This window comes from Emydura macquarii, unplaced genomic scaffold (genome assembly GCF_026122565.2).
Source record: "Emydura macquarii macquarii isolate MOO-44397 ecotype Brisbane River unplaced genomic scaffold, CSIRO-AGI_Emac_v2 contig_2292, whole genome shotgun sequence".
NCBI lineage: Eukaryota > Metazoa > Chordata > Testudines > Chelidae > Emydura > Emydura macquarii.
This window is the reverse complement of record NW_027132429.1, coordinates 1678528-1706002: the sequence shown is the minus strand read 5'-3', so window position 1 is coordinate 1706002 and position 27475 is coordinate 1678528. Positions and strand designations below refer to the sequence as shown.

The following is a 27475-nucleotide window of genomic DNA, read 5'->3' as shown; positions in this document are numbered from 1 at the left end:
TGGGTTCTCTCCCCAGCCCTGGGAGGGGAGTGGGGTCTATTGGTTCAGAGTGGGGCAGGCGGCCAGGACTCCTGGGTTCTATCCCCAGCGTCTGCACTGATTCCTCTGGGTCCTGGGGCAACACACCTTGCTGCCTCCCCTTCTCCATTGTTGTAAGACAGGGAGGGTCCCCCCGGTCCCCAACCCACTGGGAGATGCCTGGATCCCAAGCTCCTGCTCGTAAGCATTGCAGGAAGGCTCTGGAGAAGTGTGCCTCCGGGGGGCCTGTCTGCACCACCCAGGACTCCTACCCCACCTGAATGCAGGGCTCTAGGTCAAATATGGGACAACCCAGAAAAGCTAGGGGGAAGGATGCCCCCCTTGGCCCCTGGTCTGACTGTCCTCGCCTGCTGGCTGACTCCACGTCTCCTCCTGGACCCCCAGCCCCACCCCCCACCTAGAAACACAATGGCTTGCAAGTGAATTGAGTGCAGCAGCCAAGCTCAAAGGGCTGGACTGAGCTAGGCAGAGGCTGGGAAAGTCCTGCCGGTGCCCCGCAGCCCCCTGCTATCCCAGCCCTCGGTTCCCCCCACCCCCAGCTACGCCGCTGCCCCTCAACCCCACCCTCAGGGCCCCTTGGTAGGAACTACGGTCCGTGCGTCAGATCAGCCGTTCGCGGCTGGATCAGCCAGGGGCAGGAGACGGCAGAGATGAGCGAAGTCTCCGAAACATCGCAGCGTTGGGCGCTGAGGAGGGCAGTCGCTATAGAACAACACAGGGGGAGCTCAGAGCTAGCCGGGAAATTCCTTCCTCCGCCAAAGGAGGGGCGAACTCACAAGACATCACGCAGATCCCACTCACAGCCCCGGCGTTGGTGTGATGGCCAACACCCCGCCCCACAGAACAGCAGACCTCCAGAGCCTTTACCGCTCGCTAGTCAGGCCACTACCAGACTCCGCTCCTCTGCTCACCCGCGCAGAGGGAGGGCCGATACACACATCTGTCCTAGGCACAGAGGGCAACTTACACCCTCTGGGAGAGGAGAGAGAACAGGGAGCTATAGGGAAAGCCAGCTATTTCCCATCACCAGGAGCTCACCCCCGCTGGACAAAGGCTGCAGGGACCATCCAACGACACAGGCCAAACGAAAAAGCTTTTTGGTTTAAAAAGTAGGAAATTCTCACACTTTTTAAAACGGACTTTTTTACCCCAGCTCTAACCTGTGTGTTTTCGAGACTATTTTAATCACTCTGGAAAATAGGATTTTTGTGGGTCTGGTTTCAATATTTGAATCCTATCGCCTCCCTAGCCTGCCCCATTTCACCGGAAGGGAACTCAACGTGAACCTGCCTGGAGAACAGACATTTTCAAAGCCACCAAGAGTGAAAGGCAAGAAGTGAATGAAACAGCCTGGCTGGGACAGGCCTTTTAAAATCCCCCCCTGGTCCCAGAATCCCCGGGAGTTACAAATAAAACAGTTAAAGACTTTGTGAAAACAGGTCGTAACCAATCTATCACCTCCCTGGATTTAACAGCTGTCATTTCCAATTTCACAGTGGCAGCGGGATTAGAACTCAGATCCTCCTGCTTTACAGGATACCCCCGCCAAGCCCTGTGCTACAATGAATCAGGCACCAATGTTAGCAGTGTTAGGCTTTTGTCCCATAGCGGAGCAGTTCAGATTTCAGCCAGCAGAGGGGCAGGCTGCTCCCAGGTCCCAGCCCTTTCCAATCAGAGGCGCCCCTCCAGCTTTACAGAACATGCTTACCTTTAACTACAGAAGTAATCCCCTTGGATTCACTGCCTAGAGCTGAGCATACAGAATCGGGGCCCTAACCATGCCCTGCCAGCATCCTTTCTGAAAGTAAAACAAAGTGAAGTTATAGTGTCACTGGGAAGCCAGTTATTCCTCCCCCCACCCTTAATATTTTTTTTTAAATCAGGGAGGGGAGGGATAGTGAAATCAGTAAAAAGATGCACCCAAAAAAAAAAAAGTGTTCATCCACCACAACATTTAAAAACACGTGTTAAAACAAAGGAGCAATTAAAAAAAGCTTATTTCAAATAACTAACAACCAACAGACACACGATGGCCTTTGATTTCTAGTAAGTCACCACGATCCAAAAAAACTCAGTCTCTGCTTGTCATTTCTTCAAGAGCCAAACTAACTGCTGGCGCTGATCTAAGGGAATGAGTGGGACAAGCTGCACCAGACAAGCCACCAGCAGCCAGACAAACGGGCTACAGGCCTAGAAACCTTGCCAAACAAATTGTGACAAAATAGAGTTCGGAGGAAGCGGCATTTGGTCCAAATCTGGAGCTCCATCCACGTTTCAAATGTGATGTTTTGTCCAAATGTGAAGCATTTAAGCTGAGCTCTTTGCCCCAGATAAAAAGCCCAGAAAGAAACAGCTAGAGGGAATAAAAAAAAATCAAACTCCATCTCTCCCAAACTCGACATTTTGCAAGTGGGCGGTGAAGTTTTCTGAATTGTAGAAAGATCACAGCCAGGCTCAGAGCTCGATCCGATGTCCTAGGACCCGATCCCCTGCTCTAGGACCCGATCAAGCAAAGCGCGTAAGCGCACGTGTAACGTTAAGCAGGAGAGTCGTGTCCCACTTGACTTCAACAGAACTTCTGGCATGCTTACAGTGAAGCAGGAGCTATGGGCCTTAACTGGATCCGATCACAGCGCTCAGCGTTCCTCAGGCCTGCATGTTCCTTAGCACAGCTGCTGATGCTGGCCTCTCTAAGCTCAGCAGTTATCCTCAGATAATGCACCAAGGGGAGGAGTCTGAGCTTCCAGTGACAAGTCGGCACACCTGGGAGAAGACTGTTCTTAAAGCACAACAGGCCTGATCCTCACCTCGTGTAAACTGGCAGACTCGACCCGTGCTCCGTCTGAGTCACACCAGCTAAGCATCCGGCCCCACCAAGGTGGAATTCACACCAGAAACGCTTTCTTTGCCACATTACACTCTGTTGCAAGGGTGTAAGTGACGCGTAGATCTGGAGCCGGCCTGCTGAAAGGGGGGGAATTGTACATATTCCGATTGAGTGGAAGTTGGTTTTGGGTTTTTTTTTTTTTTGTAAACAGGATTATACTTTGCTATGATGCTCTTAAAAAAAAAAGTGATAAAAATACGTTCACTAGAAACATTTTTATGGGAGGGTGTCTCAAGCCCACGGCAGCTGGTGGTTTATGGAAGCACAATTTTTGCAGGCAGCCGCTTTCCAAACATGCAAGATTGATTCATTTTTTCCCCCTGCCATGCCTCTTTTCATTAAAGAAATCAACCGGTCAGACGCTCCAGGGCAAGGAACAGGAAACAGTTTTTACTAAAAATAAAAATCTAGAACAAAAACTCACAATTTCTTCCTTCTGCAGCTGGGTGCAAGAGAGAGAGGGGGAATGTATTTCCGTTTAAAAGAAATCACAACTAATCAAGATTGTAAGCAGCTTTGAGATCTAGTGATGAAAAGCACTAATTATTAATAGTATCACCTCGCTCTTACACGCAGCAGGAAGATCTGGGAAATTACAAATCTGGTACAATACGCAGCTGTCCCAGCAGGTGATCTCACTACACCACTGCAGAGTGGGCAGAACGGTTTTACAGCAACTCCCACTCGGCATGTCATATTCAGCAAAGCATTTCAATAGGAAATAAAGGACATAGAATCGTAGAAACATGCGGCTGGAAGGGACCTTGAGAGGTCCCCACATCCAGTCCCCATATCCAGGCAGGACCAAGTAACCCTAGACCATCCCCAACAGGTGTTTGTCCAGCCTGTCCTTAAAACTGCACTGATGGAGATTCCACAATCTCCCTTGGAAGGCCTAATTCCCCTTACAGTTAGAAAGTTTTCCCTAACATCTAACTTCGATCTACCCGGTTCTTCCCCGTTTGTAGTTGTGCGTCTGATTTTTCCTTCTCCAGTGAAGTTCTCCGCCTTGTCTTTATTGAATTTCACCTTGTTGATTTCAGACCAATTCTCTAATTTGCCCCAGTCATTTTGAATTCTAACCCTGGCCTCCAAAGTGCTAGCAACCCCATCCCGCTCGGACACCCGCACATTTCAGAAGCGCACACTCCACTCCATTCTCCAAGTCATTAACGAAAACAGTGACTAGTACCAGACCCAGGTTGGGCCACTAGATACATCCTCCCTGTTCTACAGCTGTAACTCCTCTTTGAGTACGGTCTTTCAGCCAGTTGTCCACCCATCTTATAACAATTTCATCCAGACCGCATTTCCCTAGTTTGCTTAGAAGAACGTCATGTGGGACTGAGTCAAAAGCCTGACAAAAATCAAGTTTTATCACGTCTCCTGCTCCCCACCCATCCGTGAGGCCAGCAACCCTGCCAAAGAAGGAGCTAAGGTTGGTTTGCATGATTTATTCTTGATCAGTCCATGCTGGCTATTCCTTATAACCCTATTGTCCTCTAGGGGGTTACAAACTGAGTGTTTAATCATTTGTTCTGCTGTCTTTCCAGGTATCAAAGTTAGGCTGACTGGTCTGAAATGCCCTGGGGCCTCTTTGCTCCCCTTTTTAAAGACTGGCACCATTTTTGCCCTCTGGACTTATCTACGCTATAAAGCCTTTGCTGGTACAGCTCTAGCTGAAGAGACAGCTGCGCTAGCAACGTGGACACGGGGCTGGTACTGACAAAGGAAGTTCTATTGCCGGCATAGCTCCATCACCTCCCCGAACGTCATTAACCGCGCATCTACACTGGGCCTTTTGGAGCGAGAGCTGTGCTTATTTCACACTCCCAGATCATCCAGCTACACCAGCAAAACTCTGTAGCACAGACAACATCCTACACACTGAAGTTGCACCAGTTTAAGATCACTCGGTTTGGTTGTGTGTGGACATTCTTATATGGGTTTCAAACCGGTTTACCTTGTGCCTGTAACTTTACAGGCACGAGCTGGGCTTAAAGTCGCATAGGAATGTCCCCACCCACCCATGCACGAACGCTGTATCTAAGTTAACTGCATTGGTATGAAAATCACATCCGTCGATATAGCGATACAACCGGGGATGTAGGCTGGGTCTGAGAGCGGGTAAGCTGTTCTGGCTTCATCTTCACAGTCGTTTTAACCCCGGTTCAGCTGCTGGCTTCCCCCCTCCCACGGTTCGCATTAAGATGCTGCTATTTGAACCACAAGGAACAACCGGCACAGGGCAGACACCGGGTTAGCAAGATGAGGGATAAGCGAATTGCAGTCACAACTACCAACAGACTCCAATCTCCGATGGTCCTCCAATCCCTTCCCACAAGCCCCCTCGGTGGCCCATGCTGCGTACTCTCTAGCTGTCTGGCCCCGGGCCAGAAGTGATCTGACTTTACGTGCCTCTGCTTAGCATCCTCAGGTCCACACCACTGCAGCTTCCCCTTTGCTGCCATTAGGGCCCCCAACGGGCTAGCACCACCAGCGGTTAACCCCTGCCATCGGGTGAAGCATGGTGGGTTTGAACTGCACAGGGCAACAATGGCTTTGATTTCCTGCCTTTCTACCAATCTCCTCCCCATCTACCGTTACACGCAAAATGACCCGACTTGCTACAGAAACTAGAGAAACCGTCCGCATGGCCTCATGCCTCCATCCTTAAACTCGAGCAGCCGATTAACCCCAGTCCGAAACACGGCTGTTCTGGTCTGATTCACGATGGAGTAAACGGCTATGCAAGGGGCAGAGCAGAGGGGGATCGGACCCCAACAAAGTTACCGTTCACAGCCCCCAAACCCTGAAATGCAGATTATTTTTTAAATTACCTTTCAAATGTTTCTCCCCCTCCCCTGTCCCTATAGCCACAATTATTGGAAAAATTTTGTTTGCTCCAAGAGGCACTGACTCCTGGGGTAGAGCATCGGCTTAAAAAGAAAACAGAAGGTTGCAAAAAAAAAAAAAAAAAAAATTCTAAGAGGTATAACGATGTTTTCACGTTGGCATTTTAATTCCCAATGTGGGAGGGAGGGGGAAAGTGTGGTTAGGTTTTTTTAATTTTAAAATGTTGCCAGATGCAACAACCACATAACAATGACAGCAACAATAGTAATAATACTTAGCAGCTTTTCAAAGGTAAGTATCATTATCCCCATTTCACAGATGGGGAAACTGAGGCACAGAGATGGGAAGTGAGTTGCCCAAGGCCATGGGATAAGCAGTAGCAGAGCTGAGAAAAGAACCCAGGAGTCCTGACTCCCAGTCCCTTGTGATAACCACCAGTTGACACCCCCTTCCCAGAGCTGAGAACACAACACAGGAGTCCTGACTCCCAGTTTGGGAGTCTTGCAACTGCAAAGTGAAACTGACTAGAAAGGGAAGGTGAAATTAACCGGTGTCATTTCAAGAAAACATACAGCATTGATTCCAGGAATGAAAACAAGGCTTAGAGCGTAACAAGAAGCATGTGAATAGGCCAATGAACACACACACATGCACACACACAGATTAATCCTGGGTATGTTTGCAGGATCAGGGTCTCCATTTTTAAAATCACAACCGGGGATGCTGCCGTTAACCAGAAGGGATTCAGAGAGATTACTCTTTTTTTGCCTCAGCGATGCCCTTTGCTATTTAAAGACAAATGTGGGCTTGCATATCGCATCCAAGGTCTCCTTTATCCTGGAGTTTGATTTTACATCAGTGGAGTTCTAGTGACGTCAGCGTCAAATCCAAATTTTTTCTTCTGATTTTTTTTGGATCCGGTTGAACAAAACCTTTTGTTCGACTTGAAACGACACGTTTTGTTTCTGAGCATTTTTTAACCTTTTAGAATTGGGTATTTTGAAAATAAACCTGCAGGAAGTTTCTAAAGAAAATGTAATTACGAAACATTGAAATATTTTGAAAATGTCAAAACAAAACACTTTGGGGAGGGCCGGCCAAAACAATTCGGTCAAACTGCCCATTTTGGCATCGGCGAATCTGCCTTTTTCATCAGCAAGAAATCTCAGCCAACATTTCTCACCCAGCTCTGCTGCTGATCTTGGATTTCAAGTTAGTGTAACAAGACACCCCTTGGCTGGGGTGTGAGTCTCAGACTTGTGGCTCTAAGACTTTTTCTCCTGCATGCGCCCCCTCCCCCCTCCATCCATGCCCCCCGCCCCTCAGATGGGGCTGGAAGTGAGGCCACAGTCAGGACTGCGGTCTGCTGGCCCAGGCCCGACCATGCCCCCCCCAAACATTCCAGGGCGTGTCCCACAGTTTGGGGACCTCTGCTCTAAAAACTAAAGCTACTGCCAGTTAAAAGAGGCAACCCATTACCCCAGTGCAGCAGCTGACTCAAACCTCTACTTGCTTGGCCACTCGAGGGAGACAAAGCAACAGGGAATTCGACTGGCTCTGCCCAGAGTTCAAATCCCCACACAGGTCACTTGTGAGTCACTGCACTAGAATTTTACACTACATCGCTGGAGGGGGAAGGGAAAAAAAAAAAAAATCCAGTGTAGACGCACTGTGAAAAGACATCACAGCCAGGAGGGGTTGCTCTGTCACTCAGAGCAGCACGTTCTTAAGACGCATCCTTATTCTATCCTATACAGGTTCTTACACCACCCTCGTCACCCCAGCACGTGAACGCATTGACGTCAACGGGACGTTAGCACTTACGAAGGTCAAAGGCCCATTTTGACTGAATTCAAGAGGAACTTAAACAGTTGCTTAAAAGTTACGCGCATCCTTGCGGGTTCTCTTGAACAGAAGCTTTCTGGCAATCAGGGCCTCAAATTGGGATTCTTTTTATTTTCCTGTAAAGCCATATGGTCGCACTTGGTATGAAGGTCCCATTCATAAGCAGTTTGCACAGGGTTTATCAATGGTTAATGGCCGCTTGAATAAACGGTGAGTCAGTTATCAGAGATGGTCTCAAAGCACAGGAGCTAACAGGAAGCTTAGACCCAGTTCCTGTCTTTGATATGCTTGTGACACCGGTCCATCAGGTATCAACCCTTTGCAAACCATGTATAAACAGAAGCTTCATACAAAGCGTAATCAGTTATTTATATATATATATATTCAAAGATATATATCATTAAAAGCACGGATCCTGCACAACGTGAAGGGGGGCGGGGAGGGTGAATTTCCTGCTTCGACTCACGAGACGACAAAAGAAAACATCTGCCCGGCGAAGAACAGCGTGGGATCGAAACCGCCCATGCCACCAACGCCGCCTCGCTCGTTACCCACAATGCATTAGGAACCAAGGATGGTTTTGTTTTTAAAGAGACGGTGCCACTTTTTTTTTTCCCCTGGCAAACTGGGAAAAAAAAAAAAAAAAAAATTAAAATCAAATAAAAGTGGGACGCTAAAAATAATCAAATGAAGAAATTAAAATAAAATAAATCAGTGAACGGGGAGGGTTAAAGGGAGGAAGCGGTGTTTACTGGAGGCCCTCGGCCGAGGTCCCTGCATCTCCATCGTGGCTGCCTGTCTCAAAGTTATGCTCCACTCCCATGATGTCCGGCTCCATCTTCCCAGTGTCGTTGATGAACGTGGTGTAGGTGTCACCTTCTGCCATCAGCAGCTTGAGTTTGGGAATCCAGCTCTTCCGGACCACGCGCCGGGCGTTCGTGCACATGTCAGCCGCGATGGCGTTCATCTCACTCTCCTTGAAGTTGGGGGCGAAGTTCTGGCAGTAGACTGGAGAGCGGGGCAGAGAGAGAGACCCTTATCAGTCCGGCAACCCCACCAGCACCCCCTTCCTGGTAGGACAACTCCACTGGCGAGCGTGTTGCGAGCCCACCCCTCCCTGTGCCAAATCCACAGAGGGTAAGAGACTCTTACAACCCGCGCTCAGGAGCCAAGCATAACCCCAGCATGGAGAAGCAGAACAGGGCAAAACAGTTTTTTTCTCCCACCGAAAGATGCAGGTTCAGTGACACCAACGTGTTTTGCAAATTCATGCCTGTTTAGCCTAATTCTTCACTTAGGGTAAAAGCCAAAAACAAATTCTGGAAAAAAATAATTGATTTTTTGGCCTGAAACGACTTTTCGTTCCAATGTTTCCTTCGATGTTCAGAAAATTTCAAAATGGCCACCCAAAACATTGCCGTTTCGACAAAACGAAATGTTTCATTCCACCCAAAACTATTTTTTTCCAATCTTTTAATTCGATTTCTGAAGTTTTCGTTTTTGCTCCAACACGAAACTAAATTGTTTAGTTCAACCCACACGATTTTGTGTTTATTTTTACTTTTTGATTCACCAAAACATTTTTAAACTCCTCCCCCCCCAAACAACCACCGCTCTTCTAAATTGCCAGCAAACCGAAATCTGTTCTTCACCCAGCGCTAGTGCTAGGGACCAACTATCAAAAACCAACCGACCACAAACAAATCCTATTTTCCAGAGCGATTAAAATAGTCTAAGAACCGCTGAGATTAGACCTAAGGTAAAAACAGTGGGAATTATGATTATTTTAAAAAACAATATGCTTTTTAGTTTGGGCCTGCGTTTTTTGCCAGCCTCTCTGCAGCGTCTGGCCAGCAGGCGGCATGATCTCAGTGATACGAAATATCTCTCTCTCCCTTTAGATCCGCATTCTCTATCCCTCACAGAAGAAGTGTAATTCTCCCTCTGTGCATCCGGCAAATGTGTGCTGCAGGTCCCGCCCTGTGCTGATCTGCAGAGGAGATTCTATTATCGCGCCAGTTAAAGAGCCTGGCTCTTTAGCTCAGACTACAGCAACTCATGCTTTTAGCTCTGGTTCAATCCCCTGGTATAATTCTACACCCATCTCCTAAAGGCAGGACCAGAGATTGAGGAATGGGCTGTGTCACAGGGTGAGCTGGCCCAGCCAGGATAAGCCCGCCCCTTCCCCCAGCTGGCACGTACAAGGGTCATGTGATGGAGGGAGCATTGTGACTCAGAATAGACCCCCCCCCAAGTTCAGAAGCAGACTAAGCAGAGCTCCTGGAGGAATTCAGACCCAGGTCTTGGTTTTGCACCTGGGTCCGATTCCTGCACTGGTGGTCCCAGCAGCACAGCCCGGTTCTGTGCCAGCTGGGTCTGTCGGCCTGCTCCAGTCCACTTCCCCTTCCAGGCTGCGGGGTAGAGATCCTCGTCAGGGCGCAGGCCAGGATCCCCTTAATGGGAGGCTGATGCAAAGCGCATGAAGGTCAATGGGGAGGATGCAACGGGCTTCGGGTCAGGCCCCAAGACACAAGGTCTCTGAGCCCTGCTGATCCCTCACATGCCCGGGAGGATGGGGACACGTGGTGGCCCTGGGCCCAGGGGACTCACCCCCCACCCCCTGCCCCATACACTCACACTTCACAGCATGCAGCACCCTGCTGTCCAGTGGCTTCCGGCTGGGGTCGTTGGTGGAAGAGCGGATGCCGGTGCCGCAGCTGTTTGCCAGAGTGTTCCTGGCGAGGGCGAAAAACAGGATGAGAATTTGAGACCCTCTTGCTGCTGCCCTGCCCTGCCTCTAGACCCCCGTCCCCGGCTCAAATGTGGGCAAAGAAACCAGGCGTCCTGACTCCCAGCCCCCCTGCTCCATCCCACTAGACTGCCCCCCCCCCCAATCCCTTCCCACAGCTGGGAGGGGAAAAAAATCCAAAAGCTCTGATTCCTGGTCCCTTGTGCCCTAACCACTAGACCCCACTTCCTTCCCACACCTGGGGATAGAGCCCCTGACTTCCAGCGCTGCGTCAGTCCAGGACTTTAACAGGGCCAGCAGCACCTGCCAAGGCAGGGAAGGGATCAGGAAGACAGAGATGCAAACCCCCCCACGGTACAGAAAGCCAAAATTCACCGGTCGAAGAAGGACGCCAGGAGCCGCCTTAGCAGCACTTTGTGCCGCGTCCCCGCGCTGACGTGACAATTCATCAGCTGCGCCCGGGTGATGTACACGTTCGTACCTAGGCAGCGGGGAGAGAAAACCCGTCTGAGCCAGGCTCGTCGAGAGACGGCCTCCATCCTGCCTCGAGCCTGCCTCGAGCCTGCCGCCGGACCCAACAGAACAGAGCCGGGCCAGAACTCGCTGTGGGATGAGGAGCCTCGATCCCCGACCTGGCAGCGAGAGAGAGCAGCTCTGCTTGGCGATGGGGGTCCTGGCTTCGGGGAACACCGGGGGGGGGGGGACACGACACGCTGCGTACCCTGGGGCACAGGGGGTCATTGATGATTGGAGCCCCACCGCTGGGCTGAGCACCTCAGGACCACCCCCCAGGACCAAATTTGGGGTCCCCTGCTGTGCTGGGTGCCCCAGACACCCCCTGGCTGAGATCGGGGTCCTCTGCTGTGCCACATGCTCCATGGACACCCCCCCAAACTCCAGCTACGATTTAGGTCCTCTGCTGTAACAGGCGCCACACAGACCCACCCCCAGACAAGATCGGGTTCCCCTGCTTTGCTGAACAACCCAAAGACACTGCCCCTCACCCAGCCGCAGAGCCCCCCAGCCGAGATCAGGCTCCCCTGTTGTGCCAGGCACCTCACAGGCACCCCCAAGCCATGATTAGGGTCCCCCATCATTCGGAGCACTGCACAGACAGCTCCTACCCCCGACCGGGTCCCCATCAGTCCAGGCCCTGCATAGACCAAAGGTGGGCTGGGAAACTGAGGCACGGGGGTGGGGAGAAGGACTTGCCCAAAGTCCCCCAGAAGGGCAGCGGCAGAGCTGGGAACAGAACCCAGGTCTCTCGAGTTCTCACCCATTGGCCCTCACTGCCTCTCCTATCGCTGGCTCCCGTTCGCCAACGCACGGGAGCGTGTGCTCGGCTCCCAGGAAGAGCCCCACCCAATCCGGACGGGGCCTAAAATAGGGGCAGCTCATTCACACGCTGCGATGTAAATCAGGCCCCTGCACCCCAGACTGGTCTCTGTCTCCTCCCCCGGTTCTCCCCAGCCTCCCACACCTGTCACGAGCTCCAGCTTCTCAGCAGGATCACCCTCGTCGTACAGCTTGGGGTGACACCGGTTCCCAATCTGGTTGATGAGCTCGGCCGGCAGCGACGCCAGGTCCTGCCGCACCCGTATCCGATTGCGAGACTCGGAGGCCACCTGGTCGGGCAGGGCTTCCACCTTCTCCGCAGCAGCTGCAGCGGCGGAGAGGAGAGGAGAGGGTGAACAGACAGAACGCAGCCCTTAGGCCTCCACGTTCAGCCTAAGGGAGGGGGGGGGGGGGTTCAGGAATCTTGGGTTCTGCCCCTGGCTCTGAGAGGGGAGTGGGGTCTAGTGGTTAGAGCGAGACAGCTGGGAGCCAGGATTCCTGGGTTCTACTCTCAAGTTTGCCACCGTCTCACTATAGCGACCAGGACCCATGGATTCCTCCCGCACCGAGGGGACATGGAGCGCGAGGGCTTTCTCTCTCCAGCTGGAGAAGAGCCGACTCTCCCCCCTTACAATGAGGGACCGCCGGACTGGGCAATGGTTTTAGCCCAGCTGACCCCACACCCCTCTCCCGCCATGGGTCACTGGGAATTTATCCCTAGGTAAACGTCCCCTTGCATCCCTTCTCTACCCACCGAGTGGGGAGAGTTCCCCAACCCTGCTTCACCCCAGGGCGACTCTCAGCCTCAACGCTGAGCCCTGCTTTGATAGCAACCTGGGCACCTGGCCTGCTGGGAACTGGGCTGAGACCCAGCGAAACTCAGGGCACAGAGGCTGACACTTTATCCAATGAGAAGGCTGGAACAGCTCTGCAGGGTCAGCCGGAGAAACCCCACGAAAACCAGCCTCTCCACGCCTTGCCCATGTCGGTGGTTTAAGGTTTCTACACCCAGTGGTTGCTGCGCGCATCCTCGTCCTACTCCCACTTCCAGAGTATCTGGGTACCTCACAATCTTTAATGCATTTCTCCTCAGCACACCCCTGGGAGGCAGGGCGGGGCCATTACCCCCATTGTACAGATGGGAAACTGAGGCACAGACAGACTAAGCCGCATGCCCACAGTCGCACTGGGAATTGAACCCGGGTCACAAGGTCACACCCTAACCACTGGGCCACCCTTCCTCTCTTGAATTCGCTAGCTACGCTCTTTAGGCCAGCGCAGCTGACTTCACCTCCCAATAAAAACCATTCCTTGTCCTCGCCCGCCCATGACCCCAACCCTGACAATCCCCCTTCGAATGTAACACGCCCAGCAGCAGAGCAGAAGTCCCTCTCCATCTCCCAGCCCCTCCCCTCGGGAGAGAGAGAGAGGCAATATAAGCTCCACCCCTTCCCAAGTCACTCCCACAAGAGCAATACAGCCCCTCCCATCTTCCTGTGCCACACCCCCTGAAGGGGCGGAGCTTTACAGCTACTCCCCTTTCCCAAGCCCCGCCCACAAGGGGGCAGAGCGTTAAAGGCCCCTCCCCAGTCTCACCTGTCTGCCCTACATTCATCATGCTGTACATAGTGTACATGTTGCAGATCTGCCGGTACTGCTCGTCGGAGCCCTCCTCGGCCGCGTCCTCCTCCTCATCCTCCTCGTTGTGATAGGAGCTAGGGCTGTCACTCGTGTAGGCACTGGACGTGCCGGGGCTGGTCTGGTCGGACGTGCTGGGCCCGCTAACCACGCCCGACCCTCCTCCTCCTCCTCCTTGCGCCCCTGGCTGCGGCTGCGGCGCTTGCTGCCGGTTGCCTCCGAGGTCCTGCGTGGAGAACTTGGCCATTTTGCGGCTGCCGTTATTGCCTCCTCCTCCTCCCCCGCCTCCGCCTCCCTCTTTCTGGCCGCTGTCCCAGAGCCGCTTGACCACGAAAGTGCACTGGACAGAGTCCGACTCCTGCTGTTCCGTCTTGACCCGGGACACCAGGGGCAAAGGGGTGTTACAGGAGGGCCAGGTGGAGGTCTGGGCCACGGGGCTCTGGGGCTCGGAGGAAGGGGCCTCCTCGGCGTGGAGGCCCTGGGAGTCGCAGCTGGGGGAGCTGACCTTCAGGAAGAACTCAGTCCCTTTCTCCATGATCTCCTGGATCTGGAGGAAACCAGCCGTGTACATCAGCAGGAACTGGTCTCCCACGTTCATGCTCAGCCGCCCCGTGTAGCAGAAGCTGAGGATCTGCTGGAAGGACTGGGGCTGCACGGCCGCCGGCAGCTCCACCACCGCACTCTTGCTGGTGTTGAAAAGGTCCCGGAAGTAGGAGCTGCTGGCCGCCAGGACGGCCCGGTGAGCTTTGAAGGCGTGGCCTTTCACCACCACCGAGACGTCGCAGTACAGGCCCTGCAGGCGCTGCTCGTTCAGGCACTCCAGGATGCTGTTGCCGAAGTTGGGGATCTCCATCTGCAGCGTCTGAGCCATCGTCGCCCGCTCCTGGCTGGGGACGGGGAGGCGCCAGGGGGTCTGCTGGAGACAGGGAGGAGGGGGAAAACATGGGGTGGGAGGGGAGATGGAGGGGTGAGGTAAGGGTGGATGGATGTGTGTGACCACCGCGAGGGAGGGATGGACAGGTGGACCCGCACCGCGAGGGACGGACACAGATGCACAAGAATTGATACAGAAATGGAGATGCATGATGATGGACAGAGAGGTACGGACGACAACAGATGGAGAGGCACCCAGATGGGTGGGTGGATGAGCAGAGAGGTAAAAAAGGGGAGGCGACAAGAGAAGACCAGGGGGAGGGTTGAGAGAGAGAGAGAGAAAAAAAGCGTGAATAGGGGAAGAGACGCAGAGGTGGGGCAATGAGCAGAGACGCAGGCGAGACACGGAAGTAGGGGTTGGGGGGAATGAGAAGGGAGTGGGTGGAAAAACAAAAAGAAAAGCGCATTAGCTATTTTCCCAGCCTGGGCGGAGCCGCCCCGAGACCTCAGTTCCATCAGGCACGTTCCCATTGAGATCTGTTGGGTGCCCCAGCTGGGGGCCCACACTGTATTTAAACGCTGGGGAATGACACCCTCGGCGGGGTCCAGCGGAGGGGATTGAACCTGACACTCCTGGATCCGACAGCTGGAGTCCCTCCTGACCGAGCTCCAAAAGCGAAGCCCAGTAGCTCAGAGGCGAGAGCTGGCTAATAAAACTCTCCGCACGTCTGTAGAACACTTTCATCGATCCCAAGGCCAGAAGGGGACCACTGGGCTCGACTCTCGCCCGACCTCCTGCATCGCACAGGCCGGAGAACGGCCCCAAAGTCACTCCGAGGGCTTTTAGAAAAACATCCAATCCTGATGTTAAGCCGGTCGGTGCTGGAGACGCCCCCAACCCACAGCCCTTGGTAAACTGTTCCAACGGAGACTCTCGCCATGACAAATTTACGCCGTGTTTCCCAACTGAATTCGTCTAGCTTCAACTTCCAGCCATAGGATCGTGTCAGACCTTTCTCTGCTTAGACGGAAGAGCTCGTTAGTAAATATTTGTTCCCCACGCAGATACTCGGACAGTGATCAAATCACCCCTGAACCCTCTCTCTGGTAGGTTCAAGGAGCTCCGTCTATTTAGCTTCTCTCTCAGACAGGTTTTCTAATCCTTTAATCGTTCCCAGGGCTCTTCTCTGACCCCTCCACAATTTATCAACATCTTTCTTGATTTGGGGGCCCCAGAACCAGACACAGGGTTCCAGCAGCGGTCACGCCAGCGCCAAATACGGAGTAAAATAACCTCTCTGCTCCTGCTCAAGATTCCCCTGTTTATACGTCCCAGGATCCCACTAGCCCTTTTGGCGACCGCGTCACAGCCCGTTGGGCTGATTATCCACCCCACTCTCCCCCGATCTTTTTCAGAGTCCCTGCTTCCCAGGAGAGAGCCCCCCTCCCATCCTGGAAGAACAGCCGACACTCCTTGCTCCTAGCCAGACACATTTATAGCTAGCTGTAAGAACACGCACGGTTTGCAGTCACCAAACTACCCACGTTGCTTGGTCTCCGTGCCCTGTCATCTTCATTACTTGCCACTCCCCCAATCTGTGACAAGTGCAAACTCCCTACCACTGCGGTACCTGACCCCTCCCAAACGACAATGGATTTAGCCTCATAATCCCTCGTGAGGTAGGGCAGTGCTATTATCCCCATTTTACAGATGGAAAAACTGAGGCACAAAGCAGCCCAAGGTCACACAGAGTCTGTAGCAGAGCAGGGATTTGAACCCAGATCTCCCAAGTCCAAGGCGAGTGCCCTAACCACAGGGGAATCCGGACACAGCCATACTGGGCTACTAACAGCTCGTGGGAACAATCCCAGCTCCCCCACCCGTCTGGCACGGAAGACAGAAACTGCTAGACTGGATCAAAACCGCTGTCCATCTAGTCCAGTAGCCTGTCTCCGACCTGCCAACACTTGGTGCTTCAGAAGGAAATGCCCCCAACCCATACCAGAGATTGGCTTAAACCTTGAAGCCTGCGGCTTTATCTTCCTTCCCAAGTTTGTTAGCAGTAACTGCTCTACCCTCTTGACACCCACATAAACGCCTGGGTGGGTGTCATCGGCAGCGGGGCTCGAACCTGGGGCCTGCATGAACCGTTGCTGCCTCCACTAGAAGACCCGGCTCTGTCAGCCAAGGCTGGTCCGGACTCATCAATCTCCAAGTGGCCCAGTCACCACGACGGGGGCGGGGAGACCACACCTAGTGGGCGTGGCTCACACAGCCAATCTTGCCAAGTTTTTGGCCTCAACGCCATCCTGCAGCAGGGAGTTCCGCCGGCTAACGATGTGTTGCATGGACACGTATTTTCCTTTGAGCTGCTTACAAAGACACAGCGCGTGTGCGCACACAAGAGCTCTTTGCCACAAACCCAGCTCTCCTCCAAGCACTTGTTCACAAGGCAGGAAATCAGAGCCACTGTCTCGGAGACATTCCCAGCCTATCGAATTGCCGTGGGAGGAAGCTGGGGGGAGGGTTAATTGATACTCGATTAGCAGAGCAATTTGCTTTACTTTTTTCCTTAAGCTAATAAGATTTAAAAAGAAAAAAAAATCCCAAGAGAAAGCGAGAGACTCCACGTGCCTCTGACCTTCTGTAAGACACTCACAGGGCTCCCCAGCCTGGGGCTGGATCAGAGCCAGCACCCTCCAGACAGGAAAGAGGCCACGTCCCATTTCCTGGCCCAGAGCCAGCCAGTCCCCTAACCGGGGCCACCTCCCTAGAGGGGAAAGACCCCGTACCCCTTCCCCTAGCTGGCCGATGCATTGTACTGTTTTTTCTGGGCGTGGGGCAGGCTGGGAACAGCACAGGTGTCTCCTGCACCATTTCATGCCGTGGCAGACACAAAAGCAGGAAAAAAGCCCGAGTAAACACTGGCTGAAATAGCCATGCAGGGATGCAAAGCAGGAGTGGGGAAAGGTAACCAAGTGAACACAGTATTGACTTATCAACCACGTGGTGCTCTGCTCTCCAAAGACACTGCAGCTGGGAGCCAGGGATAGGCGAGCATCTGAGGATCCCATCACCATCTCCCCTACCCCAGGGGCGGGAGGGAACGGGAGGCCCCATGGCTTTGTTTTCTCAACAATCCAAGCCCTGATGAGCCGGTTTTTCCTATAGCTCTTACCCTCTCTCCAGCCCTAGATTTACCCATGTAAAGAGAGCCCAGCCCCTGTGCGTGTTCCTAGCCCTGCCTGCGGGTTAATCCTCACAGCCAGGGGCGTGGGGTGTCTCACCCCCAATTTTACATGGGGGGGGGGGAAGGCCAAGGTTCAGACAGGAGAAGAGATCTGCCTCAAGCTGCAGAGGGAATCAATGGTGGAGCTGTGGAGAGAACCCAGGAGTCCTGGCTTCCAGCTCCCCGCTCTAATCACTAGACACCACTACCCCTTAGAGCTGGGGAAAGAACCCAGGAGTCCTGGCTTCCCACGCCCCCTGCTAACAGAATAGACTCCTCACCCCCCGACACCTCAGCCTTGTTCCTTGGCTTCTTGTTCACATCATTTAAAGTTTATTTCTCTCTCTGCTCTTTTCAAAAGCCTTCGAAATACTGGGATGATCAAATCTCTTCTTTCTAACGGGGGCAGAACAGGAGTCGGCGCTCGCCGAGAAGCCTCAGTGCAAGGGAGAAGCAAGGTGCTGAATCTTTTAACAGGGAGCGTTTTCCTCCCAGTTGTTTGGTAGGTGTGAGCTACATGGGCCTTATGGATGGAATTCCATTTAGTCGGCACGTCATAATAAATACGCAGTTATAATCCCGACCTCGTCTCACACTTTTCGTTAACAGATCGCAGAGGAGGTCATTTTACAGATGGAGAAACTGAGGCACGGAGAGGGGACGTGTCCTGCCCAACATCATCCAACAGGCCAGTGGCATGGCCAGGAATAGAACCCAGGTCTCCCGAGTCCACTGGATCACACTGCCTCCCCAGGGGGCACATTGCACACCAGGACAGTCCCTCCCTCACGGAGCTTATGTCTCGTCAGAAACTTACTAGTTCCCTGATCCTCCCAGGAAACAAAGGATCTGAGTTCCTAATGCAAACCTTTCGGGGCAAAGGTGGGATCATTTCTTCCCCCTTATTCTGCAGGCTACTTATAAGATCCCTTCTAAAAAAAGAGAAGAGAAAGTGAGATCTTGTGGTTAAGATAATGGACTGAGACTCGGGGGTCTCGCTCAGTTCCTGGCACCACTCAGGCCTTGTCTACTTGGAAAAGCTGAACCGGTTTAACTAATTTTTTTTTAAAAAGACCCAGATAACCCCTGTCCGGACGACCTGATTTCGATTGAGTTTAAATCTGCTTGAACCAACCGCCCATAAACCGCTTGTAAACCACAACCGGAGCACCCCCTGGCACCACTTTCCCTCCAATTGATTTACATTCACACCGGAACCTAAAAACCAGTGCAGCTTTTCCAGACAGAGGAGTCACGCCACGTTTCTGGGCCACAGTCGCCTCAGCTATTGAACACGGGGAACGATCCCTCCTTTCTTTACAGGTCAGCAGGGGTTACGATCAGAAGGCACCATTAGATCCTCTAGTCCAGTGGCTCTGAACCGGGGGTACCCAGAGGTCTTCCAAGGGATACAACGCCTCATCTAGATCTTTGCTTGGTTCTACAACAGGCTACATAAAAAGCACCAGCGAAGTCAGTACAAACTACAATTCCATACAGACAAAATGAGAAAGTCAGTAACCATCTCCTGATACTGTTGTATTTTTATATCTGATTTTGTAAGCCAGTAGTAGTTTTGAAGTGAGGTGAAACTCGGAGTAAGCACGACAAATCAGCCTCCTGGAAGGGGTATGGTTGAGAATCCTGGAGATCCAAAGCCCTTTAGTTTCGCCCGGTAGCCATGTTTGGCTAAAGCGCCTTCCAGAGAGGTGCCAGGGTGAACCGGGAGACTGCGGGATGGAGAATTCATCACCTGGCCTGGGAATTTGTTCCAACCTGTAATCGCCCTGAGCGTTAAAAACCGGTGCCTTGTTTCTGATCTGAACTTGTCTGGCTAGACTGAGCTCACTGGGTCAGAGCCAGACCCTCGCTGTGTGTGCAGCGCCCGGCAGAATAGTGCCCTCAATCTCAGCTGGGGGGTGGGGGAGGAGAAGGGTGCAACACGACCAGGCCTCCCATCTCAGTCAGCATAAGAATCCCACAGATAATATCTTTAGGTGAAATCTCAGCCCTGTGAGAGTTCTCCTATAGCCCGACCTCCGCTAAGCAAAAAAAAAAGACAGAGGTCGTCTTAGCGCTGTTTCTCTGAGCATCATTTTACCCAGCTGTCTGTACCTACTGATCAGAGCTGGCTGTGACCCTCCGCCCTGACACCACACACAACCCCAACTCTGAGCCAAACCAGTTAAGAACACTGGGTCAGACCAAGGGTCCATCTAGCCCCATATCTTGTCTTCCGACAGTAGCCAATGCCAGGGGTTTCAGAGGGGATGAACAGAGCAGGTCATCACCAAGTGACCCAGCCCCTCGCCCGTTCCCAGCCTCTGGCAAAGTTCTTAGCTTTGGAGACCTCAGCTGAGTGTGGCTGGGCCCAGCTCCGACTCATCTCACAGCGCGTCTGGCACTGGATCAGCTATCTCCAGAGACTGCACGCAGCCCCAGCGCAGGGCTGGCAACCTATCACCTCTCTCTGTCACAGCCCCACGAAGGAAGGACCCGCCTCGGGGGGGGAGGGGGGAAGGAAATTCACTTGGTGTAGTCCATTCAATCCTGCCAAGGAACTAGGCTGAGACCCGACAACTCGATCCACCAAAGGGGCCACCTGCCAGATCAGGGTGGCGCCCAGCCTTCCCCGGTGCAGGGAAGATGAATAACTCCAGCCCAACCAGCCCTCCGCTGTTCCACCATCGCTCTGCACCCACCCCTGCACGCTCACCACCTGGCTCAGACACCTGATCCCACCTGCTGTTCCCAAGCGTCAGATCAGAGAGGGCTTTTCACATCCAACTCAGGGCCACCGACAGATGGGCTGGGGAGAGCAGAGACAGAGGCTCCCTTGAGAAAGCGTCCCAGCACTTGTTATTGATTTGCATCGGAGGCCCTGACGCGCTGGGCACTGCAGAAAGCCTGGCCCGGACCCAAAGATTTTTTTAGTCTCAACACACTAAGCAGAGACACTATGGCACGCTACCATCTCTGCCTCTCCTGGCAGGGAGAGGGATGCCACAGCCTCTCTAGTGGGGGTTCCCCTCTGCCAAGCCCACACCAAGGGCCGTGGATTCCTGGGGAAACTGAGGCACAGGGAGATGAGGTGTTTTGCCCCAGGCCGCAGAGGGAATAGACCCAAAGTCTCACCCCAGGGCAATGGCTTTGCCACCAGGTTGCCTCTGTGCCTTGGGTGTTGGGAACCTGGATGACGTCGCTGCGTTTTTAAAGTCACAGCAGCCGCTCTTTGCGCCCGCAATCCACCAGAGAAGCCGACTGACGTGACCTATTTGCAAGCGAGAGAGAAGAGGGCCGCAGAGGAGCCGCGGCTTTCCCAGCAGCTGGCGTGTATCAGAACGAGACACTGCCAGGCCTGAGCATTTAACAAAACCTCAGGTCCTCCGGAAAAGAAAACCCATTTCAAGGTGCAGATCTACCGCACATGCAGCAGGGTCCAGCTGCATCTCAGGACACCGGGGTACTGTTCACCACACACCTGCAGCGTGGCCTGGAGTAAGTCACCCTCTGGCCTCAGTTTCCCCTTCCACCACTTGTTTGCCTAGACTCTAAGTCTGTTGGGGTAGCGACTATCTCCTATAATGTACTGTACCGCACCTGGTTCAACTGTGCTGACATGCCTGATAAACGTTAGTGGGGGTTGAATCCTGCACTACTGGAGTCAGTGGAGGGGCCATTTTTACACCATCATTGTTATTATTTCTTAGGTGTGTTCTGGAGCTCCAGTCACACAACTGTAGAAAGGTGGGGCTGGAAGGGAGAAAGCATCCAGTCCAGCACCCAGCACCGAGGCAGGACCAAGTAAACCTAGACCGTCCTCGACAGCTGTTTGTCCAACCTGATCTTAACAAACTCCAATGACGGGGATTCTACAACCTCCGTCGGAAGCCTGTTCCAGAGCTTAACTCCCTTCAGAGTTAGACGGGGTTTCCTAATATCGAACCTAAATCCCCCTTGCTGCAGATTAAGCCCATTGCTTCTCGTCCTACCTCCAGTGTACATGGAGAACAATGGGTCCCCGGCCGCCTCATAACAGCCCTTCACATATTTCAAGATTTATCAGATTCCCCCTCAGCCTTTTCTCACGACTAGATGTGCCCAGGTTTTTTTCAAACCTCCCCTCATTGGTTAGGTTTTCTAAACCTTTGGTTATTTTGTTCTCCTCTGGACTCTCTCCAATTTGTCCCCCTCCTTCCTTAAACGTGACACCCAAACCTAGTTACCGTCCGTGTTTTACACGCACCCCAGAATGAGATGAGCCTTTTTTGCAATTGCATCTTGTTGTCACGGGCCAGGGCCCCATTGTGTGGGGGGCTGTACGTTATTAAGTGCATTACCAGTAGTACCTGGGAGTCCCAGTCATGGCCCAGGATCTCACCATGCTGGGAGCTGGACAAGCACAGAACAAAAAGGCAGCTCCTGTCCCGAGGAGCCTCCATGCTCTCCTTTACTTCTGACATTTATCTCAGCAGGGCAGGAAGAAAGTTCTTAGTCAGTTTCATCTTCCAGGTCTCCTGAAATTAACCAGGTTTATGATTTTCTTTTTCTTTTTTAAGATTTCAATTTAAATTTGTTTTAACAATTCAAAGATTTTCTGCCCATAAATTTTGTAAAACGATTGCAAAACTTAAATTCTGGGCCTGTTACTGTATATAGTGATAGACTCCAGGAGCTCAGTCTCTGCACTTTAACAGGGCAAAGGTTAAGGGGTGACTCCGATCAGTCTTTAAGTACCTACACAGGGGAAAAAAATAAATCACAGAGGGCTCTTCACTCTAGCAGACAAAGCTCTAACAAGAGCCAATGGCTGGGAGTTGAAGCTAGACAAATAAGACAGAAATTTTTAACAGGGAGGGTCATTAACCCTTGGAACAACTTACTAAAGGCTATGGTGTCTTCTCCCTCACCGGCAATTTTTAAATCAAGTTCGGAAGTTTTTCAAAGAGATCTGCTCTTCATCACACAGGAATTAATTCTGGGAAGTCCCATGGCCTCTGTGATACAGGAGGTCACATTAAATAATCAAAGTGGTCCCTTCTGGCTTTATAATCTATGAAGAAAATGTAATGATTCTAGCATTAATATGACTCTCAATAATAAACACTTTATGCTTATTTCTTCCAAGGGTTTCAAAGTCCTATGCCCATGATCATTAACTAGCCTCCGCACTCCTTCACCCGAGGACGGGTCAGTATCATTACCCCCATTTCATGGATGGGGGAAACTGAGGCACAGAAAGGCGAGGCAACTTGCCAGAGGTCATCCAGCCAATCAGTGGCAGAGCTTGGAATCTAGATGTGCTGGTTTCCAGCGTCTCCAGCTCTCACCTCCCGACCACAATCTGTGCCAAAGCCAGGAATAAGAAGCCAGGGAGTCCTGGCTTCCATCCTCCTATCCTAACCACCAGGTTGTAGAGACTAGACCCGCTCGCCACCCAGAGCTGGGAACAGAATCTAGGGGTCCTGATTTTCAGTCCTCCAGTCTAACATCGATTTATGCTATGGATCCACCAGGAGTTCAAAACGGGGGTGTCGCCAACCTCATCACCAGCTAATTAGAACAGCTGCCCCTGGTATGAGATTCAGGAAGGTCTGGTGGGTGTCAGGACTCCTGGATTCTATTTCCAACTCTGCCACCGACCCGCTGGGTGACCTTCGGCAAGCCCTCCCCCTCTCTGTGATTCCATTTCCCCTCCCACCTGTGTCTGTGCTGCACCTGGCACAAAAGGCCCCCCCGCCCCGATCTTAGGGGAGGGGAGCCGTGCAGGGTCCAGCACAGTGGAAGCCCCTGATCTTGGGCAGGGGGCGAGAGTGGGGCTGTGCGGGGCCCCTGATCTCAGCTGGGGGAGGGCTGTGCAGTGCCTGGTGCTGTGGGGGCCCACCGATCCCAGCTGGGGCCTTTACGTGCTACTGCAATACCAGTGACAATCATCCAGCGGGAGAAAAAAGAATGGCTTTGCCTGACCTGCACCCCACAGCAGCGCTCTGGGATTTTTGGGAGGCCCCCCAGATACAAGACAGGGGTAGACTGTGGAGCCTGTTTTATACAGGCCACAAGAATAAGTCCTGCCTCTAGTTTTCCTAGGCTCTTTTCAGACCTACCCACACAGCCACCCACTGTTGCATATTTAATATCAAGTATCCAGCTTCGAGCCTGTCAGAGGAATGATTTGCCCATCAGCTGGTAGGAGAAGCCTCCCCACCTGATACAGCACCTACTGGTGGATCAGCTTCCTTCACTGCCCTGGACCCAGAAAGCCACAGGCCCTGCTGGCGCTGGACTCACCAGCCCCACAGCTCTGCTCACGCTTAAACTCAGCACTCCCCAGTACGAAACATCTGCACTTGCCTGGCGCCTTCTCGTCGAGGATCCCAATCACAACCCCATCTGAGCCAGGAGCAGAACCTAGGAACCCCAACCCCTAGTCCCCTTCTGTGGTGGTAACCACTACACCCCCCTGCCCTCCCAGAGCTGGGAGTAAACCGAGGGGAGGCCTGACCACCAGCCCCTCTGCTCTGTCCACTCTGTCTCCCCTCCGCGCCAGGACTGGGAAGAGAACCCAGCAGTCACAGGTCCCAGCGCTGTGCTCAGACTACTAGACCACACTGCCTGCCCTGCGCTGTGACACAGCCTCGTGTTTGTAGCGTAGGTTGGACACTCCACTAGAGGGTCACTGAGGCAGCCCTCAGACCTAGCTCCCGTTCTAACGCTGGCCAAGGCAGCAACACCGAGAGGCAGCGTGGATCAGGTGGATCAGGCCCTGGACTGGGAACCAGGAGCCCTGTGGTCCATTCCCAGCTCTGCCCCTGACCTACTGGGTGACGCTGGGCAACCCACTTCCCTGCTCTGTGCCTCAGTTTCCCCTCCCACGTTCGGTCTATTTAGATGGCAAGGTATGTGGGGCTGGGACTGTCTCTCACCCTGCATCAGTGCAGGAGCCAGTACAATCAATTGTAGGTACTTACATGGCCTCCCATTACCAGAGCACTGCACAGTCCTTACCATATTTATCCTCACCCCTGGGAGGCAAGGCAGGCTATTATTCCCATTTAACCTTTGGGAAAACTGAGGCACAGAGAAAGTACGGGACTTGGGAGTCTCGCAGGGAGTCTGTAGCAGAGCGTTGGAAGAAGAGGCTAGAGTCTGTGCATCTCAGCGGTGGCATATATACAGTTCTGTTTGCTACTACTCCATTTCAACACAGTTGTAGCTAACTGGATGCTGATCCTGCCAGGACCCTGGGCTGAGATACACACACCACAGCCAGTCATCCCAGAAAAGAGCACCTTAAAATGCAGACCCAACAGGGATGAGGTACAAGTTTAAAAAAAAAACAGAATTTATGCCCAAGACAGAAATACCCCAGCCTTTCCTCCAACTAAATACAGAATTGCAAGCCCAAAATCGCAAGCCAATCAAAAAATATATTGAAAAAAATATATAATCCCAAAATAGGAACAGCAACACAAATAAAACAATGTGTTAAAATACCTACAATACATAATCCCAGCCTGAAAACTGCAACCAAAATAAATGGAACAACAGTGAAATCCAACTCAAACAAAACAATGGTTTTACTCACACCCCCGACCTGAAAATTGCAACCCATAGAAATGAAAAAAGGTAAAACGCAACACATACAATGTGTGTGTGTTGTTATACACACACACACTCACACCCTACATAACCCCGACCAGAAAACTGCAGGGCAAACACACAGCAACAAAAATTAAATTAAATGCAGCCCAAACCAGACAGCTGCAATTGTCCCCCCCCCACCCCACCAAAAAAGGTAAATAAATAAAAATTCAACAACGTGCCACAGAAACAAATTGTAAAGCTGTTTGGGGAAAGGGCAGAAATCCTTCCTGCACTGTAAATTCAACCCATTCAGGGCTTGTTTGAGTTGCACAAGCCACAATCGAGTTTTTCCAGGGAAAACTTCCTGGTTTTTGTGTGTTTGTTTTTTTATTTTTTCAGGGGCGGGGGAGGGCAGATCACCCCCTTTATCCCTCCCCCTTTGCAAAACACCACCAACTGCCCACACACATGGCAAGGAGATGAGTGGTCTGGCCGCACACACACAATGCCCCGGCCTTGCTACCCCCCCCCAACTCCCAAGTAGCTGAAGTTTACTTTAGGCTGGTGGCTTTCGGCCCTTCCCTTGTGGCTGGGTGTGCAAGAAGTGAGATAACACAAACAAAAGCTCATCTAGGCACAGGGAGCTACTAGGATGGGAAAACCCCAATTGCTGATAGGAGAGGACCCCCATCCTGGGCGGCAGCCCCCCATAAGGACGACAATAGAAGATAGTTTCTCCACCCAGGAGCCTGATCCATTGAGGGACCCTCTCCACACACTCACCTCCACCAAGAAGGGGTACAGGGGGAAGGCCTCACTAGGGTTACTTCTGGGGGGAGGCAGGGGATTCTCTTTCTGTGGAAGGGAAGGTCCCCCCATGTGGAGGGGACTGGGAGGGTCTAGGAGGAAAGTCGGGGGGGGGGAGGGAGAGCTAAGGAACTCCCCATAGGGCAGAAAGTTTCCTGAAGGTGCTGTGGGGTGGGCAGGAGCTGAGATGGGATGGCTCAGATCAGGGAGGCCTCTGGGGCAGGGGAGGAGAAAGGCCTAGCTCCCCTCCCGCCTACCCTATGCCACCTAGGGGAAGGGGGGCAGGCTGCTGTTATGGGGAGGGATGCCCTGGGACAGGACAGAAGGCCTAGCCACAAAGAGAAGAAAGTCCCCCCTTCTTCACCCACGGGGGTTGCAGTGGGAGGAGGAGGGCAGATGGGGGACTGCAGCAGAGGGGGGCAGAGCAGGTCCCCCCAGGATCAGGGGGGTGCAGTGGGGGGGTTAGATGGGGGCTGCACCAGAAGGGGGAGAGCAGGTCCTCCCAGAATAAGGGGGTGCAGTGGGGGGCCAGTTGGGGGGCTGCAGCAGAGAGGGGCAGAGCAGGTCCCCCTGGATCAAGGGGTGCAGTGGGGGGTCAGGTGGGGGGCTGCAGCAGAGGGGGGCGGAGCAGGTCCCCCAGAATCAGGGGGTGCAGTGGGGGTCAGGTGGGGGGCTGCAGCAGAGGGGGGCGGAGCAGGTCCCCCAGGATCAGGGGGTGCAGTGGGGGTCAGGTGGGGGGCTGCAGCAGAGGGGGGCGGGGCAGAGCAGAGCAGAGCAGGCCCCCCCCGGTTCGGGGGTGCAGTGGGGGTCAGGTGGGGGGCTGCAGCAGAGGGGGGCAGAGCAGAGCAGAGCAGGGCCCCCCCGGTTCGGGGGTGCAGTGGGGGTCAGGTGGGGGGGCTGCAGCAGAGGGGGGCGGGGCAGAGCAGAGCAGGCCCCCCCCGGTTCGGGGGTGCAGTGGGGGTCAGGTGGGGGGGCTGCAGCAGAGGGGGGCGGGGCAGAGCAGAGCAGGCCCCCCCCGGTTCGGGGGCGCAGCGGGGGCCCGCCCGGGGCGCAGGACGGCTCCCACCTGTGCACGGGGCGGTCTCCGCGCAGGGCTCAGCTCGCCCTCGCCTCGCAGCAGCAGCAGCCATTCATTGCCAGCCCAGGCCGGCTCAGCCGAGGGCCGAGCGCTCCGATGCGGCAGCGGCCGCCGCCAGCCGGGCCTCCCCTTGCATCAGGCGCACACACGCCCAGGCGCGGCTAGCTGAGCCCTGAGCTGGCTGCTGCCTGCTGGGCCCGGGAGGGCATGGCCCCTCCCGTCCCTTCCCCTCCCCCATCTCCTGGGCTGGCAGGAAAATACCTCTGAGAGCTGGGGCAACTTGCCAGCAAGGCTTGGGGCTTATCTGTGGTGGCAGAGAGGGAGGGAAAGAGAGATGGGGGGTACATGGGGATGGTGCTTGTGCCTGGGGAAATGGGGATGGATAGATGGTGTTTATGGAGATGGATTAGATAGATGGGTTGCATGGGGATAGATAGCGAAGAATAATAGGAATCATATGGTTCTATTATATAACCACATAGAATAATCAGATCACAGAAGTATTGTATTCTAACTTTGCTGCACATACTATAAAACCATAGATGGACACAACA

At 53.3% G+C, this 27475-nt stretch overlaps 1 protein-coding gene across 7 annotated transcripts; it reads right to left on the bottom strand.

Annotated features, from left to right (window-relative positions):
* Positions 1-604: 604 nt before the first annotated feature.
* Positions 605-27258, bottom strand: NACC1 (nucleus accumbens associated 1). Of its 7 annotated transcripts, XM_067560504.1 has the most exons (8): positions 26910-26973; positions 13308-14265; positions 11857-12036; positions 10752-10857; positions 10265-10362; positions 8380-8635; positions 1748-1837; positions 605-741 (listed from the first exon to the last, which is right to left on the bottom strand). In XM_067560504.1, the coding sequence occupies exons 2-7, from the start codon at positions 14218-14220 to the stop codon at positions 1777-1779; spliced, it is 1614 nt and encodes a 537-aa protein (XP_067416605.1). In that variant the 5' UTR covers positions 14221-14265; positions 26910-26973; the 3' UTR covers positions 605-741; positions 1748-1776. The 7 variants fall into 7 exon arrangements, with proteins under 7 accessions (XP_067416605.1, XP_067416604.1, XP_067416601.1 ...); XM_067560503.1 differs by having other exon boundaries at positions 605-1837; XM_067560500.1 differs by lacking the exons at positions 605-741; positions 1748-1837; positions 26910-26973 and adding exons at positions 7514-8252; positions 27183-27258.
* Between the last annotated feature and the right edge of the window lie 217 nt (positions 27259-27475).